At 48.9% G+C, this 19240-nt stretch overlaps 1 protein-coding gene across 1 annotated transcript in view; it reads right to left on the bottom strand.

The window, feature by feature from the left end:
* Positions 1-19240, bottom strand: part of zdhhc2 (zDHHC palmitoyltransferase 2) — a 233055-nt gene that overhangs the window by 10420 nt on the left and 203395 nt on the right. The window contains exons 11-12 of the mRNA XM_072496849.1: positions 16785-16900; positions 15003-15078 (exon numbers count right to left, since the gene is read on the bottom strand). Coding sequence (XP_072352950.1) covers positions 15038-15078; positions 16785-16900 — 157 coding nt within the window. The 3' untranslated portion in view covers positions 15003-15037. The remainder of the gene's footprint in view (positions 1-15002; positions 15079-16784; positions 16901-19240) is intronic.

The following is a 19240-nucleotide window of genomic DNA, read 5'->3' as shown; positions in this document are numbered from 1 at the left end:
AGAGAGTGCAGTCTAAAGTAGTCTGAACTCACCCAGTTCGTTCACACACTCGCCATTGGTGCCTGGTTCAGCAGCCGAACCCAGTCAACAAAGCGCTGCCCAAACACAAACCGCCCCAGGACCTCCCACAGATCATTCCACTCCACCCGGTCAAAGGCCTTCTCCGCGTCCATAGTGGTTTCAACGTGTTAGCAGGTGTTTCTCAACAAATATACACAGTATGTGCCCTAGCCTCTATAACTAAACTGTGCCCTGCACCTATGCCAACTTAACTGGTGTCTAACTTGTGCAGCAGGACCTCTTACTATGCTCACCCCAGTCCAACGCCGGCATCTCCATATTATCCCTTTTTGAATAACACATCTGCTATGATCAGATCTTTTTCTGGTGTAGAGATGAGGTCAAAGTCGTACCTTCTGAGCTTCATCAAAATTCTTTGGAGTCATGGAGTCATGTTGTTGAGATCCTTCTGTATAATATGAACCAACAGTCTATGATCCGTTTCTACAGTGAAAGTTGGGAATCCATAGACATAGCCATGGAACTTCAATATGCTGGTTAGTCGTCCAAGACACTCTTTTTCGATTTGAGCATATCGACATTCTGTTGGTGTCATCGCTCTGGATGCATATGCACCAGGAACCCAAGACGAACAGTCGTCTTTCTGCAACAACACTGCTCCTATTCCATCATGACTCGCATCAGTCGAAAATGTTGTCTCCCTGTTTGGATCGAAAATGCCAATACTCGAGTAGTTGTTAGTTATGATTTCAAACATGGCGGTTTGCAAGGCCGCAGGCCAGGGAATTTTCTTTCTTCTCCCATGTACACAAAGCCTACTCCCGGATAGATTTCTTTGTTCTGGGTAGGGCGCTCATCCCGAGGGTGGAGGGGACGGAGTATTCGGCTATAGCCGTTTCGGACCATGCCCCGCACTGGGTGGAACTGGAGCTGGGAGAGGAGAGGGACCAACGCCCGTTGTGGCGGCTGGATGTGGGACTGCTGGCGGACGAGGTGGTGTGTGGGAAGGTGAGGGGGTGTATCGAAAAGTACTTGGAGGCCAACGGCAACGGGGAGGTGCGGGTGGGGGTGGTATGGGAGGCGTTGAAGGCGGTGATCAGGGGAGAGCTAATTTCCATTAGGGCTCATATGGAGAAGACAGAGGGTATGGAAAGGGAGAGGTTAGTGGGGGAGATTTTGAGAGTGGACAGGAGATACGCAGAGGCCCCGGAGGAAAGATTACTTGGGGAAAGACGACGGCTCCAGAAGGAGTTTGACCTGTTGACCACAGGGAAGGCGGAGGCACAGTGGAGGAAAGCGCAGGGGACGACCTACGAGTATGGGGAAAAGGCTAGTCGGATGCTGGCACACCAGCTCCGTAAGAGGATGGCAGCGAGGGAAATAGGGGGAGTCAAAGATGGAAGGGGAGCCACGGTTCGGAGTGCGACGAAAATAAACGAGGTATTCAAGGCCTTTTATGAAGAGCTGTACAGATCCCAGCCCCCAGCGGGGGCAGAGGGGATGAGACGATTCCTCGATCAGCTGAGATTCCCGAGGGTGGAGGAGCAAGAGGTGGCTGGTTTGGGGGCACCAATTGGGTTGGAGGAGCTGAGCAAGGGTTTGGGGAGCATGCAGGCGGGGAAGGCCCCGGGACCAGACGGATTCCCGGTGGAGTTCTACAGGAAGTACGCAGACCTGTTGGCCCCGCTACTGGTGAGGACCTTTAATGAGGCAAGAGAGGAGGGGACCCTGCCCCCGACAATGTCGGAAGCGACAATTTCTTTGATCCTAAAGCGGGACAAGGACCCACTGCAATGTGGATCGGACAGGCCGATCTCGCTCCTCAATGTGGATGCAAAGTTACTGGCAAAAGTGCTGGCCACGAGGATTGAGGACTGTGTCCCGGGGGTAATCCACGAGGACCAGACGGGATTTGTAAAGGGCAGGCAACTAAACACCAATGTGTTTAATCTTAAACGTGATAATGATGCCATCGGAGGAGGGAGAGGCGGAGATAGTGGCAGCTATGGACGTGGAGAAGGCCTTTGACCGAGTAGAGTGGGAGTACCTCTGGGAGGTGCTGCGTAGGTTTGGGTTCGGGGTAGGGTTTATCAATTGGGTTAAGCTCCTTTACAGAGCCCCGATGGCGAGTGTAGTGATGAACCGGCGGAGGTCGGAGTACTTTCGATTGTACCGAGGGACGAGGCAGGGGTGCCCCCTGTCCCCCCTGTTGTTCGCATTGGCAATCGAACCATTGGCCATGTCATTGAGGGAGTCTAATAAATGGAGGGGGGTGGTCCGAGGGGGAGAAGAGCATCGGGTGTCGCTATATGCGGATGACCTGTTGCTGTACGTGGCGGATCCAATGGAGGGGATGGTGGAGGTCATGCAGACTCTAAGGGAGTTTGGGGAGTTTTCGGGCTATAAGCTCAATGTAGGGAAGAGTGAGCTCTTTGTATTACAGGTGGGGGACCAAGAAAGAAGGATAGGGGACCTACCGCTGAGGAGGGCGGAGGGGAGCTTTCGGTATCTGGGGATCCAGATAGCCAGGAGTTGGGGGACCCTACATAAACTGAATCTGACGAGGTTGGTGGAGCAAATGGAGGAGGATTTCAAAAGCTGGGACATGTTACCGCTCTCGCTGGCGGGTAGAGTGCAGTCGGTCAAAATGGTGGTCCTTCCGAGGTTTCTGTTTGTGTTTCAGTGCCTTCCCATCGTGATCACTAAGGCCTTTTTTAAGAGAGTAGGCAGGAGTATTATGGGGTTTGTGTGGGCGAATAAGACCCCGAGAGTAAGGAGAGGGTTCCTGGAACGCAGTAGGGACCGAGGAGGGTTGGCGCTGCCAAACCTGGGGAGCTACTACTGGGCAGCAAATGTGGCGATTATCCGCAAGTGGGTTATGGAGGGAGAGGGGGCGGCATGGAAGAGGATGGAGATGGCGTCCTGTAAAGGAATGAGCCTGGGGGCGTTGGTTACGGCACCGCTGCCGCTCTCGCCGACAAAGTATACCACGAGCCTGGTGGTGGCGGCAACGCTAAGGATCTGGGGCCAGTGGAGACTGCACCGGGGTGCAATGGGAGCATCGGTGTGGTCCCCGATCAGGGGTAACCACCGGTTTGTCCCGGGGAAGATGGACGGGGGGTTCCAGAGCTGGCATCGGGCGGGGATTGGAAGAATGGGGGACCTGTTCATTGACGGGACGTTTGCGAGCCTAGGGGCACTGGAGGAGAAGTTCGAGTTACCCCCGGGAAATGCCTTTAGATATATGCAGGTGAGGGCTTTTGTGAGGCAACAGGTGAGGGAATTCCCGTTGCTCCCGGCACAAGAAGTTCAAGATAGGGTGATCTCGGGTGTATGGGTCGGGGAGGGCAAGGTGTCGGAAATACACCAGGAGTTGAAAGAAGAGGGGGAAGCGCTGGTAGAAGAGTTGAAGGGTAAATGGGAGGAGGAGCTGGGGGAGGAGATCGAGGAAGGTCTGTGGGCTGATGCCCTAGGTAGGGTTCATTCCTCCTCCTCGTGTGCCAGGCTCAGCCTGATACAATTTAAGGTGGTCCACAGAGCGCACTTGACGGGGGCGAGTTTGAGTACGTTCTTTGGTGTAGAGGACAGATGTGGAAGGTGCTCAGGGAGCCCGGTGAACCATGTCCATATGTTTTGGTCATGCCCGGCACTGGAGGGGTTCTGGAGAGGAGTGGCGGGAGCAATATCTCAGGTGGTGAAAGTCCGGGTCAAGCCAAGCTGGGGGCTAGCAATATTTGGAGTAGTGGACAAACTGGGAGTGCAGGAGGCGAAAGAGGCCGGCATTCTGGCCTTTGCGTCCCTAGTAGCCCGGCGAAGGATCTTGCTAATGTGGAAGGAGGCGAAGCCCCCCAGCCTGGAGGCCTGGATAAACGATATGGCTGGGTTCATAAAGTTGGAGAGGATTAAGTTTGCCTTAAGAGGGTCTGCGCAGGGGTTCTACAGGCGGTGGCAACCGTTCCTAGACTATCTCGCGGAGCGTTAGAGGAAGGTCGGTCAGCAGCAGCAGCAACCTTGGGGGGGGGGGGACGTTATGATTTCAAATTAAACCACTCTTTTTGATGATCACGTGTCCATTTGAAAGAGGTCGATTTTTTGATCAAGTTTCTAAGAGCTGTTGATCGGTTTGATAAATTAGGTATGAATTTGCCTAAGAAGTTGACAATGCCTAGAAAATGTAGAACTGCTTTTTTGTCCTCTGGGACTTTCATTTCTTGAATGGCTGCGATTTTGTCAGTGTCAGGTCGCACACTTTTTTCAGAAATTTGGTCTCCAAGGAACTTGAGCGTAGAAGTGCCAAAGCTACACCTGGATTGATTCAGCTTAAGGCCATACTTGTGCATGCACTGAAAAACTTTGCTCAGTCTCGAGATATGTTCTTCTTTTGTTGATGACCATATGATAATGTCATCCACGTAAGTACAAACACCCTCTATTCCCTCAGTCATTTGTTCCATGATGCGGTGGAAGATTTCAGATGCAGAGATTATTCCCAAAGGCATTCTGTTAAAAGCAAAATCTGCCAAAAGGTGAATTGAAGGTGCAGAGTATCTGAGTCAGCCAATGCATTTTCCAGAAACCTTGCGATGAATCTAATTTTGTGAAGATGCGTGCATTTGACATCTCGCTGGTGATTCCCTCTCATTTTGGAAAGGGATAGTGTTCCTTCATGCTATTCTTGTTGAGATCCTTGGGGTCTATACATATCCGCAGATCACCTGACGGTTTCTTCAAGCAAACCATCGAACTGACCCAGTCAGTCGGTTTAGTGATTCTGGAAATTATTCCTTGCTGTTGGGGCCTTTCTAATTCTAGCTTTAACCTTTCTCTTCGTGGAGCAGGAATTCTCCGAGGTGGATGAACTACAGGTTTTGCATCAGTCCTTCGTAAAATCTTGTATTTGAATGGGAGCATGCCCATGCCTTTGAAGACATCTGGATATTGATCAAGGATACCATGGATATCATCATGCAGTACAGGTTGAGACGAAGTTGCAGTATAAATTCACTGTATTAGGTGTAACTCCTTGCAGGCTTGTGCACCTAAGAGTGATAATTTATCTGACTTGACAATCTCAAATCTTAGTGTTGTCTCAATATCCTTGTTGGAAACTATCAAATGGCATGATCCAATTGATGAGATTGAATTGCCATTGTAGTCTTTTAATCTACAGGCAGCTGGAAGTATTTTAGGGGTTTGCTTAAGTCTTGTGAGATCAAGCCTTGAAAGCAAATTAGCTGAAGCGCCTGTGTCCAACTTGAAATTAATTGGGCAGTCGTTAATTTTTAACACTGTGTTCCATTTATGTCAGAATTAATTAATTTGGTAGGTGATGTTGCTTCAGTGGAGTTTTCACATTTTTCAATGATTCCTACAAAGAATGTATTTTCCTGAGAGTAACTATCTGAATCTGTTGAAAAATTATGTTTTACATCTTCTTTCTTGGATTCAACACTACGAACATTAATCTGTCTTGAAATCGGTTGAGCAGATTTAAATGCGAGTGAAGATCTTCACTGGGCAGCATAATGATTTAATCTGCCACATTGTGAGCATTGTTTTCCTTTGGCAGGGCATTTTTTCTGAAAGTGGGAGGTTCCACACCTTGAACACATTATGACGTTGACATCATTACACACGATACTTCTTCGCACATGTGCAAATCGGCTTTCGACCATCTCGCATCTTTTGAAAAAGTGCGCATGTGCAGGGTTAGAATGCACATGCGCAAGATGGCTGTTGTCCAAAACTTGCATCTTCTTCATCTGCGCCACTGCTTTCACACACGAGTGGCCTCGTGGTGAATTTTCACGCCCTTTTCATGGAGAAAATACTCTTGATACTGATTTTTAGATTGTTGATGAACAATACACATTTCTATCGTGATTTCTAGAGTTAGGTCCTTTTGCCTTAGTAATCTTTCTCGTAGATGTTCATCATTGATGCCAAACATTATTTGGTCATGAATCATCGAATTATTAAGCGCAGAAAAGTTACAGGATTGTGCTAGCAGTCTTAGATCAGTTACAAAGCTGTTAAACGATTCACCTTTGTTTTGTAACCTCTTCTTAAATATGTAGCGCTCAAACATTTCATTGGTTTGAGTTTTACAATGGCTATCAAATTCTTCAAGAATTACATCAAACTTTGTTTTGTCTTGACCCACAGTGTACTGAGAAGAATTGGAGATCTCAATTGCATGTGGACCAGCCATAGTTAATAGCAGAGCAATGTTACGAGCACCTGTTGCATTAGTTAAGTCAGAAGCTTCTAGATAAATCTGAAATTGCTGGTTGAATAAATGCCAGTTTACATTTAAGTTACCGGTGACCCTTAGATGTCGAGGAGCTTGAGTATTGTCCATCGAGCTGGGATTCTTCGAAGTTCTGCAATTGGAAGATGATGCTTCACCAGTCGAATAGCTGCTAAGTTTTTACTTTTTTCTTATCTTACTAGGTTATACTAGCTTGTTTCTGTAGCCACAATCCTGGTACCATGTTATATTACTCTTTTGGTAATATATCTCGTTATTCTTTGCTTCTAATCCAGAATGGTCTGACGGTGTGATTCTGAAGAAACCACGAGTCTTCAACTTAAAGCAAACTAATTTATTAACGATTGATTAATATTGAGTTTGCATACTCCACAGAACTATAACTAATAATCAAGTAATTTATATTAAAGTATTAACTAATTCAAACTACATGTGCTAAACGATGCTGTGATCTATCTATCTTATCTAGTGGGATCCAGTGGTGCCCCCTAGTGGTTGTGTTACACTGAGATGTAATAATTAACCCTTTAGTTATCTACATATATACATATCATTACACCCTGAACCGTGGCGCTGCTCTCCTTCCAGCCATCTTGTTGACTGGGACGGTGTGTGTGTGGGGGGGAAGGATCGTTTAAGTGGGCTGTGGCGTATGAGTCTCATGTGCTGCAATCACGGACCCGACGAATCCTGCGCCATTTTGCTTGGAAGCGGTTGCGTTCCACGTGACGATGGTGCTGGCCCGTTTAGAGTTGCCGAATCGGTGCACCTGTTGCGCCATTTTTGCTGTCGTAAAATACCACTGTTTCCACGCCAGCGTCAGCACTTAGTCTCAAAATCGGAGAATCCGGCTTGGGATCTTTATTTAATCACACATGGTAAGATAGCGATCTGTTACAGAGCAAGTTATCATGATGTCTCTTTATACACCTCTGGAACTAAACCTAGCACCGATTGTTCACCTGTATGTCTTACTGCCATCTCCTACAACCATCTGCCGATGGCCGGATGTGTTTCCACTTACATGGGGTCCCTGGTCACCTGACCATGGTGTAGAGACTGCATGGCGCGTCTGCACCGCCACCTGCTGGTTGGAGGTGACACACCATCCAACTATGATAATGCTTACAGGCATATCACCGCACTCCCCACCCCTATTTTCGGTGGGTAGGACAGACGGTGGGGGCAGAGAATCCAACGGGAATCCCCATACGACTGTTACGTAGGCGGAATTTCCCATTCCCATTGTCGTTGCCCCCTGCTAATGACATATATGGGGTTCCCACCCAGGAAGGACAGGAACCCATCACTATACATTTTAACAACATTAGCGAGCTTCTTCACTGTATCATCCACCCACATTTGGATTTTCCCCCTCCCCCACCCCTTCAGCATGAGTCTGGACAAATGGGAACCTGGTGAAGAGAACCTGTCCGGGGCACACAGGTTTAGTACAGCCCCCAGCGTGGAGAGGGAGCAGGGTGAAGTACTGGGGCTGGGTGTGGGGTGGGAGACTTCCATTGGGGAGGTCTGTGGGGGAGGGGGGGCGGTTCCCTGTGTCTGTGGAAAGATGTTTCCCTGTGTCTGTATGCAGGGAAGGGGTGGGGCTGTTCCCTGTGTCCACGTGGGGTGGGGGGAGGGGGGGGGGAGGGTGGTCCATGTGTGTGTGTGTGTGGGGGGGGGGCATCCTTGTTTTTATTTTTATTCTTTTTAGATCAGGGCGCTCTTTAAAAAGTAGCCCCAATCTCTGGAAGGCTGATGATGCTGGCGCGGTGGGCTCTGGAATTCACTCCAGCACTTTTTTCAACTAAGGACGTGATCTTCCGGCCACGCTGCGCCGGAAAAGTAGCTTGCCGTGGCACAGTGCGGCTAGTGAAAGCTGGGAGACCCTGTCATAATATACACTAGTATATCATGGTGCAGATACACACACACTGATGGACACACAGCAAGATCAATCAACACACACAACACCGCAGCCAATCACCAGTTAGAGCACACTCACTATAAAGACAGGGGGCATCAGAGTTCCCACTCAGTCGGGATACAGCCTCCTACAAGGACAGAGCTTACAGCACACATCCTCATCATGTGCTGAGTGCATAGACTGGTTCGGACAGGGATAGGTATTTAGTTTAATCTACCATTGTGTTAACCCACAGTGAAAGTATGTTCAACAGTTTCTCACTTAATAAAATAGTGTTGCACTATTTTAAGTGTTGGTGGCCTGTATGTGTTCCTCGGATCCAGAGCACCCAACACATCATGATACCAGGAGTTGAGGGATATTCGAACTTCTTCGGCCTACCTGCAAGTGATCTGCCTTCCACCAGCATACAGCCATCCTGTAAAATGGACAGCGTCCGCCCGCCGCCACCGCTCCGCATCACCGGTAACCTAGGGGCCAACTGGAAGATATTCAAACAACACTTCCAGCTCTACCTGGAAGCCACAGACAGGGAAGATGCCTCGGACACCAAGAAGATCGGTCTCTTCCTATCCACGGTCGGGGAACATGCCAGACACATTTTCAATTCTCTCACCTTTGCTGATGATGAAGATAAATCAAAATTCAAGACGGTCCTCCTCAAGTTTGACACTCACTGCGACATCGAGGTGAATGAAAGTTTTGAGCGCTTTGTATTCCAACAGCGTTTGCAGGGTAAGGATGAACCTTTCCAGTCCTTTCTCACCCACCTCCGCATCCTTGCGCATTCCTGTAATTACTGGCCCACCTCCGACTTCATGATACGCGACCAGATCGTTTTCGGTGTTCAGTCGGACCCCCTACGCCAGCAGCTCCTCAAGGCAAAGCAGCTCACCCTAGCGACCGCCATCGAGACCTGCGTGCTACACGAACACGGCACTATTCGGTATTCCCACATCCAAGCGGCTGAAACGGCGTGGCAAGGTCCCCACGAGGCAGAACGGGTCCAAGCAATTGAGCAACTCCAGGGCCTCAGCCTGGATGAGGGCAGCCATTTTGCGTGCTTTTCGCGGATTCCCGCGCTTGTGCGAACCGAACGAGGGGACGCGACGTCAATGAACGTACTGCGCAGGCGCACACCACGTACGGCTGCACCGCGCATGCGCAGTGGCGCAGCGAACGTACTGACGCTACATCATGCGGCAACTGTGGCTCCGCCCACTTAAAGCGGCAATGCCCTGCCAAATCCCGACAATGCCTGAGATGTGGCAAACTTGGACACTATGCTGCTTTATGCAGATCAGCTTGGCCTGCCAATTTGTATCGCTCTGGCCAGCCTCGCAGGAATGTCCGGGCCAATCAACCCACGGTCACCGAGTCCGATGCGGACCTACTACCTGATATTGACACCAAAGACCCGACGGTGCCTTTTCGAATCGGTATCGTTACAAAAACCACAGTATCCCCGAAGCAAAGAATCCAGCCTCTATCGGTATACAGCATCGATCTAGACGATGAGTGGTGTGCCACCCTTACGGTCAACCGGTCCCAAATACGATTCCGCCTGGACACTGGTGCCTCCGCCAGTCCCATTGCGCGATCTGACCTCCAAAGCCTTCGTGTCAAACCAGCCATCCTGCCAACAGCCTGCCAGCTATTCGATTATAATGGCAATACCATTGCTGCCAGCGGCTCGAGTCAGCTCGAAGTGACGCACAGGTCACACAAAGCCATCCTTCCCTTAGAAATCGTGGGCTCCTCGAAAGCCTCCCTGCTTGGCGCGCAGGCATGCAAGCTGTTGAACCTAGTTCAGAGAGTTCACTCTCTCTCTCCTGCTGACGCATCTGCCTTTCAGGATGCCGACTTCAGGGCACAGCTCGACGCCATTATCCACCAGTACCACAAAGTCTTCGAGGGCACGGGCATGCCCACGTACACCTACAAGATTTTATTAAAACCGAATGCCACGCCTGTGGTGCACGCACCTCGCAGGGTCCCAGCACCCCTTAAGGACTGCCTCAAGCAGCAGCTGCAGGACCAAGGAGTTATTTCCAAAGTCACGGAACCAACCGACTGGGTCAGTTCCATGGTATGAGTAAAAAAGCCTTCCGGCGAATTGAGAATTTGCATTGATCCCAAGGATCTAAATCGCAGTATCATGAGGGAACATTATCCAATTCCCAAGCGCGAAGAGCTCACATGTGAGATGGCTCGCGTAAAGCTCTTTACCAATCCCGACGCCTCAAAAGGATTCTGGCAAATCCAGCTCGATAAATCCAGCAGGAAACTTTGCACATTTAATACCCCCTTTGGCAGATATTGTTACAACAGGATGCCGTTCGGGATCATATTTGCATCAGAAGTGTTCCATAGGAAGGCATTGAAGGTGTTCGCGTCTATGTCGATGACATAATCATTTGGTCTACCACCCCACAGGAGCATGTTAGTCGCCTCCAGCGCGTATTCAGACGTATACATGAGCATGGCCTCCGCCTCAACAGGGCCAAATGCTCTTTTGGTCCGACGGAACTCAAGTTCCTCGGGGACCACACCTCCCAATTGGGTGTGCAGCCGGATGCGGACAAGGTAGCTGCCATAACAGCTATGAAAACACCAGAGAACAAGAAGGCGGTCCTCCGATTTCTGGGCATGGTCAATTTTTTAGGGAAATTTATCCCTAACATCGCCTCTAATACCACAGCTCTCAGGAACCTGGTCAGGAAGACAACAGACTTCCAATGGCTCCCTGCCCACGAACGTGAATGGAGAGAACTCAAAGCAAAACTGACCAACGCCCCAGTCTTTGATCCAGCAAAGGGGACCAAAATTTCGACCGATGCCAGTCAATCCGGCATTGGGGCAGTGCTCCTTCAACGTGATGAGGCCTCATCATGGGCCCCCGTTGCATATGCGTCACGTGCGATGACCCCCACGGAGCAGCGCTACGCGCATATAGAAAAGGAGTGCCTGGGCCTTCTGACCGGTGTGGTTAAGTTTCACGATTATGTGTACGGACTTCCTCAATTCACCGTCGAGACCGACCATCGCCCACTGGTCAATATAATACAGAAAGACTTGAACGATATGACGCCTCGCCTCCAGCGTATTCTTCTCAAGCTCCGCCGATATGACTTCCAGCTGGTATACACCCCAGGCAAAGACCTCATCATTGCTGACGCTCTCTCCAGGGCAGTCAACACTCCATGTGACCCAGCGGGATTTGTCTGCCAGGTTGACGCCCATGTGGCATTTGCGGCCTCCAATTACCTGCCATGGATGAACGCCTCGTCCAAATTCACCGCGAGATGGCGGCTGACCCCTTGCTACAGCGTGTCATGCGCCACCTAACGGACGGGTGGCTCAAGGGCCAATGCCCTCAGTTCTATAATGTCAGAGATGATCTGGCGGTTGTAGGCGGGGTACTTCTAAAACTGGCCGCCGATGGGCCCGAGAGGCAGTGTACTGGCCCGGCATTAATGAGGACATAGCCAACACAGTGCTCAACTGCCCCACTTGTCAGCGCTTCCAACGTGAGACCCAGCAGCCCCATGAGTTGGTCACGTCACCATGGACCAAGGTGTGCATCGACCTGTTCCACGCGCTGGGTAAAGACTATGTCCTGATCATGGACTACTTTTCGAATTACCCGAAGGTGATACGGTTGCACGACATCACCTCGTCTGCCGTCATTCGTGCATGTAAAGAAACATTTGCTCGACACGGCATCCCACTCACGGTTATGTCGGACAATGGCCCCTGCTTCGCCAGCCAGGAATGGTCCAACTTTGCCAGGCGGTACAATTTTGCCCAGGTGACATCCAGTCCCCTGTACCCCCAATCCAACGGCAAAGCGGAGAAGGGAGTACATATAGTCAAACGGCTCCGATGCAAGGCTGCCGATGCTGGGTCCGATTTCCACCTTGCCTTGCTGGCCTATCGCTCAGCCCCGCTGTCCACTGGCCTGTCGCCAGCCCAGTTACTCATGGGTTGTACCCTGAGGACGACGGTGCCGTCCATCCATGTCCCAGACCTCGACCACGTTCCGGTCCTTCGCCGGACGCAGCTGTCTCGTGCACAGCACAAAACGGCTCATGACTCCCGTGCAGCTGATCTCCCTGCTCTGGCTCCAGACGACAACGTCCGCGTCCATCTCCCGGTTGGGGGCTAGTCTGCAACCGCTGTTGTCCTTCGGCAGGTGGCCCCCCGCTCGTTCCTGGTTTGTCTACCGGATGGCTCTATTCTGCGCCGCAATCGACGTGCCCTTCGTCTCGTTCCACGCTCGCCACGTGATCCTCCAGTGTCGCCTCACCCTCCTGCTGACCCTCCCACGGGCTATGCAGAGCTCCCTGTCACTCTGCCTCCCCGACTCTGACGCAGTCCACCCCGCTCCTGAACCGGAGGCTCTCGTCCCACCCTTGAGGCGGTCAACCAGAATTCGTCGCCCACCTCAGAGACTTAATTTATGAACTTTGCAGACTTATAGACTCTCTGAATTGTTTTGGTGCTTTGTTTGATTGTTTCCCTGGTTTGTATATAGTTTTGATCTCGTTATTCTTGTTGCATACTGCTTCTCTGCACCTCGCACCTTCCCATGTAAATAGCTTAGTTCTCATGTACGTAGTCCTGTAAATATGTCTTCGCACCCCACACGTAGTTAGGAACATTCTCACCATACATTATTTATTGCCACACACATACATTCTTTTATAAAAGGGGGGATGTTGTGATATACACCAGTATATCATGGTGCAGATACACACACACTGATGGACACACAGTAAGATCAATCAATACACACAACACCACAGCCAATCGCCAGTTAGAGCACACTCACTATAAAGACAGGGGGCATCAGAGTTCCCGCTCATTCGGGATGCAGCCTCCTACAAGGACAGAGCTTACAGCACACATCCTCACGATGTGCTGAGTGCATAGACTGGTTCGGACAGGCATAGGTCTTTAGTTTAATCTAACATTGTGTTAACCCACAGTGAAAGTATGTTCAACAGTTTCTAACTTAATAAAATAGTGTTGCACTATTTTAAGTGTTGGTGGCCAGTATGTGTTCCACGGATCCAGAGCACCCAACACATCAGACCCCACTCCCAGGATCAACCCGGCTCACAATGCCTCACAAGATTCAACGCAGATTTAGCAGGGGAGCCAATTTTAGAATGTACCATCTGCAGGAACATGTGCAGACAAGTTTGCACATAGCAATGTTACTGTCAATGACCACCAATGTTCCAAAGGCACTCTCGGTTTGTTTGTCCAACTCATATCAAACTAATGCAAGGGTTAACCAACATATTAACCAAATTGCTGTCAGAGATTTAGCCAACCTTCAGTTTCATTCCCAATGAACAATTCCGTTCAAATGAACACACATTTGGCTATACAGTTTCAATTAAAATATCCTTGAACATCACTGATAAATAATAGTGTAATTTAAAGTCAGATATTCAACTATATTCTTTTCACTTTTAACCTGCCTTTATCTAGGATCATTAGTGACTAACTTCCTATTTTCTCAATGGAGATGTCAAAACATAAGAAGCATTCTTTTCCTATTCTAATCTTGCATTTCTAGTTTGCTTTTCTACATTCCAAATAAATCCCCCACCTTCCCCTCACACAAGCAGTCATTAATAGAACATAGAATAATACAGCACAGAACAGGCCCTTCGGCCCACGATGTTGTGACGAAACTTTGTCCTAGATTAATCATAGATTATCATAGAATTTACAGTGCAGAAGGAGGCCATTCGGCCCATTGAGTCTGCACCGGCTCTTGGAAAGAGCACCCCACCCAAGGTCAACACCTCCACCCAACACTAAGGGCAATTTTGAACACGAAGGGCAATTTATCATGGTCAATCCACCTAACCTGCACATCTTTGGACTGTGGGAGGAAACAGAACTGAGGGAAGTCATGATGGTGGGCTTGGAATTTCCGTGGCAATAACTTAAACGGAAGATCAGCAGAACCGCTGGAGAATTGGAAGCAAAAGACTGGAAATTGTACTGACACTGTTGTTCTGGGAAACAACACCTGTGAAGATTCAGGAATTCAGATCAGTCCATGAATTGAAATAAGACACAACATTTACATAGAATTTACAGCACAGAAGGAGGCCATTCGGCCCATTGAGTCTGCACTGGCCTTTGGGAAGAGCACGCTACCCAGGCCCACGCCCCCACCATATCACCGTATCCCCACCTAACCTTTTGGACACTAAGGGGTAATTTATCACGGCCAATCCTCCTAACCTGCACTGGGGGAAACCCAGGGAGACACTGGGAGAATGTGCAAACTCCACACAGTCACCCGAGGCCGGAATTGAACCCGCGACCCTAGAGCTGTGAGTCAGCAGTGCAAATCACTGTGCCAGCATGCCGCCCCAAATTTCTATAGATTGCCTTTCAAGTTAATAAAACTTCTGTTGATTTTCTGTCAAAATTACAGCAGGCAAGCAGGAGAACGCGATTGGAAATTCATGGTCTGAAAGCTTAACAAGGTTTCTACAAAGTGACACAGTGATAATCAATACTGCATTTCAAATAAGCAATATTCCTACTGGCCATTTATACTCCTCTACCCCAGCGATATGCTGCCTGGAGTACAAAACCTAGAATTCTTAGTTCCATTGGATAGCAAAGTACATCATTTGATGGAATCAATAGATTACTAAGATGTTAATATATTTCACATTAATAGTATAAGAGATTTGGATGAGTGATGGACAGCACATTGTTATGATGCCATTTTGCTCATCTACTTACATTTGCCAGCTGTTATACATTTGCTTGAAGAGTAGCTAGGTCTCATTTTCTATGACCATGACAGGATTGCTCATACCTATAAAGTTAACAACCAATTGAACTGTCAGTGATATAACATAAAATTTCATGTTGGTCATGTAATCTCTTAGTCATGTATAAATTTGTTTCTGCAACTATTATGGGGCTCCTAATATCTCACATCTATGCAGTCCACAATACAAACGTGAGCAGTTTGAAAAGTTTGAGAAAGTGGTTACCCAATAAAGCACAATTTAACTTTTTCACAATTATGTGTTTGTTACTGTAAATGTTCCATAAAAAGGACTTCAGTCTTTGCTAGGAACCCTGGCATTCTGATATTCCAAAGTAAATAAACTTGGGCCCTGTAATTACATCCAGTTACGAGTGTATGCCTGCTCAATGTTGTGTTGCAGAGAGGGGTAGGGTATGGTGTGGTCAACAGGATGGTGGCAGTGCTCTCGGGGCAGCACGGTAGCCTAGTGGTTAGCACTATGGCTTCACAGCGCCAGGTTCGATTCCCGGCTTGGGTCACTCTCTGGGCGGAGTCTGCACGTTCTCCCCGTGTCTGCGTGGGTTTCCTCCGGGTGCTCCGGTTTCCTCCCACAAGTGCTGTTAGGTAATTTTGACATTCCGAATTCTCCCTCCGTGTACCCGAACAGGTGCCGGAATGTGGCGACGAGGGGCTTTACACAGTAACTTCATTGCAGTGTTAATGTAAGCCTACTTGTGACAATAAATATTATTATATTATATAAATCTTTTATAGCAAGCACTACTGAATGTTCCTCAAGTGATTAAACTGACTGTAATCAATGCCCAATAGGCTTCAGTGGGAGGGGTTTCAAAGGACAAAGTATGACAGATTCAAATATGTTAGTAGCATTAGGAAAATTAAGTTTACAAAAACAAACCAGTGCAGAAAAAAATTAACTTTGATAACTGTTGGAGTGCAAATAACTAGTTAACATGCTGTGATTAAATTTTATATTTTATACAAAAAATGAAATCTGTAATAGCATCTTGCTTAATTATATATATTTTGAAGCTGCTTTGTCTCTTTTACAGTAACCTGAAGCTATGTGGGGAGGTCTCCAGCATCAGTAGATTTATAAATCAAGTGAATCAGTCTTACAGGTACTTAATCGATGATATCCTGCAGTGTTGTAGGCCTTCAGTTTCAGTTATAAGGAAATTAAAAGAGAGATAAAGGTATATATTCACATCATCAAGCACACTAGATCACAAATCTGGTTAATATTGTTATTTTTTATATAATACTCTTTCACAGGATGTGGGCATTGCTGGTTGGGCCAGCATTTGGTGGTGAGCTGCCTTTTTGAACTGCTGCTGACCATGTAGTGTAGGTACACCCACAGTGCGGTTAGGAAGGGAGATGGTGATGTAGTGGCAATGTAACTTTACAAGTAATCCAGGCGCTCAAGGTTTGATCCCATCATGGGATTTAAACACAATATTGTTCTATAATGTGCGATCCCCTAGAACACTAATTTCCTTGGGGGAAAAAGCAAATATTATGATATTAACATGTCAGACTCTGTCACACTTTGCCACCCTTTTGAAATCTTTCATCCCAAAGTGTTGTGCATACAAAGTCACTTTATTAACTTGAGCAATGACCAAGTATCAGCAAATTTCTGTAAAAGAATTGCAATAGTCCCAGTAATTTTTGTTTCAAACCAATATTGTGCGTTTTTTATTTTCTGTGAAGTTCTTGAAATCATAAAACTTCCAAATACTCACCAAGCTGGCCTTTCTCATCATCGGAAACTCCTTCAGGCCATGTTTGGCCACTACCCAGTAAATGGTTCTGGGACTCTCTTAAAGGTTTGGCAGGAAATGGATGTGTTTCGGTAATACTGTAAACAAGGTGATTAAAAAATTAGTTCAATAAGAGGACTTCCGGTGACGGCGGGCGGGAGGCGGCCGCACAATGGAGGGCTCCCGTTCGGCAACGGCATTTTCGGGGCTTTAAGCCCGGTCCCAGGGTCCGCGGAGGCGGCAGAAGCAGGGAGAAGGCACGGAGGAGGCACAGTGAAGACACAGGAGGAAAAAAAGAACAAAGAAAAATGTCGAGGGTAAGCAAGAAAACGGCCGGAAAAAAAACAGCTGAAGGTCCGTCGGGGAGTGGAAAGGTCACCGCGGGGTCACCAGGAAAAATGGAGGATGGAGCACCAGGGAAGGCCACACTGCTTACGGCTGAAGAAATAACTAAGGTGATGGCTGCGGAATTTGAAAAGCAGTTGGCACAGATTGCGAAATGCATGGAGACGGTGAGGAAGGAGATGAGGGAGGTTTTGAGTGTGCTGGTGGAGGAGGCGGTTTCCCCGGTGAGGACGGAGGTGGCGAGCGCAGTGGCGGAGGTGCGAGAGCAAGGGGAGGCGCTGAAGGAAGTGGAGGAGACGTTATTGCAGCACGGTGATCAACTTGCCTCGATGGGGAAAGAGATGCGGAAGGTGATGGATACTAACAAGGATCTGCGAGGAAAAATGGAAGACCTGGAAAATAGATCCAGGCAACAGAATTTGAGGATTGTGGGGCTGCCCGAAGGAGTTGAAGGACCGAAGCCGGCTGAGTATTTTGCCGCAATTCTGGCAAAACTATTGGGGGAGGGGGAGGATCCCTCCCGATATGAACTGGATCGGGCTCATCGGTCATGGAGGCCTGTACCAAAGGCGAGTGAGCCGCCAAGGGCAGTGACTCTGTGCTTCCGTAGGTACAGGGTGAAGGAGAAGGTCCTGAGCTGGGCCAAGCAGAAGCGGGTGGTGCAGTGGGCTGGAGCTGGTATACGTGTATACCAGGACTTTATGGTGGAGCTGGCAAGGAGGCGGGCTGCCTTCAACCGGGTGAAGAGGGCACTGTACATTAGCAAGGTGCGGTGCGGCATTGTATATCTAGCGAAGCTGAGGGTGACTTACAAGCTCAGGGACTTTTATTTTGGAACGGCGGAAGCAGAGGAGGAGTTTGCGAAAGCAGAAGGACTGTGGCAGAACTGACAAATTGGGGAATGGCCATGTGCCGATGTAACCTCATGATTGTATTTTCTTCTTTTTTGTATCACTGCGCGCGGGTGTAGAGATTAATGGAGCCAATGTGATATATATTTGGACAAGGGAAGGGATGGGACTTTCACTCGAAATGAGAGTTCTTTGGGGTCTAGGTGGATATGCGGGGTTTGTGTGCTAAAAGGGGATCTTTGGGCTTTCGTAGGGCCGGGAAGGGGGAAAGGGACCCAGGCGGGGGCCTCCACGCTGGCCGGTTTATGCCGGCCAGTGAACGGGAGTGAGGTGGGGGAGGGGCTGCGGCCATTGGAGCCTGGCAGAACAGGGTCCGAGTGGTCTAGCCGGGGTGGAAAGTTGGGGGGGAAGGAACCGAGGTTGGGAGGATGAGTTTTACAAGAGTCAGTGGACGGGAGGAGCTGGAGACCTGCGGTTGTGGGGAGGGGGAGCTGTGTAAGATTAAGGGTGACTACGGGTAATCCCGGATTCCTTTTTGTCATTTGTTTATGTAAACATGCGGGTTGAGGTTCGGGGGTTGGTGGGTAGATGGGATCGTTGTTATTATGGGGACTGACATATCTTGCTGATTATTGTTTATTGTTGATGGATGTAAATGTGGGAGAAAATGTCAAAAAGGAGAATTTAAAAAAAAATTAGTTCAATATGTGGTAACTCCCTTGAAACAGTCTCCACTGAATCCTTGCCACTGAATAAATCTCACTCAATACTACAATATACCATAGGTACAATATGATCCTTTCCTTGGACTGCCACCTTGTCTTGTGGAGAGGCTTTAACATTCTGTTGATCCTGAGAGTCTTAACTTCCTGGCAGGGTCAACCATGGCGGTACGGTCGAAGGGGAGGAATCAGACAAAGCACAATCCAGGCAGAAGATACTCCTTTCGTATCAACGACTGTAATGGTGGATGAAGCCTGCAGGAGTAGGGAGATCCCCAGTTGTCAAGGTTCAGTTGCCATTGGAACTGGACCTGCTTTCTGACAAGGACCTTGGGCGGGATTCTCCGACCCCCCGCCGGGCAGAGAATCGCCTGGGAGCGGCATGAATCCCGCCCCACTGCTCCGATGCTGGCTGCCGAATTCTCCGGCGCCGGTTTTCAGACGGGGTTCACGGCGCGCAGGTCGGGGGCTGTTGGCAGCGCCCCCCCCCGGCAATTCTCCTAGCCAGTGGCCATCCGTT

This window comes from Scyliorhinus torazame, chromosome 3, assembly GCF_047496885.1.
Source record: "Scyliorhinus torazame isolate Kashiwa2021f chromosome 3, sScyTor2.1, whole genome shotgun sequence".
NCBI classification, from domain to species: domain Eukaryota; kingdom Metazoa; phylum Chordata; class Chondrichthyes; order Carcharhiniformes; family Scyliorhinidae; genus Scyliorhinus; species Scyliorhinus torazame.
This window is presented reverse-complemented; position numbering and strand designations above follow the sequence as displayed.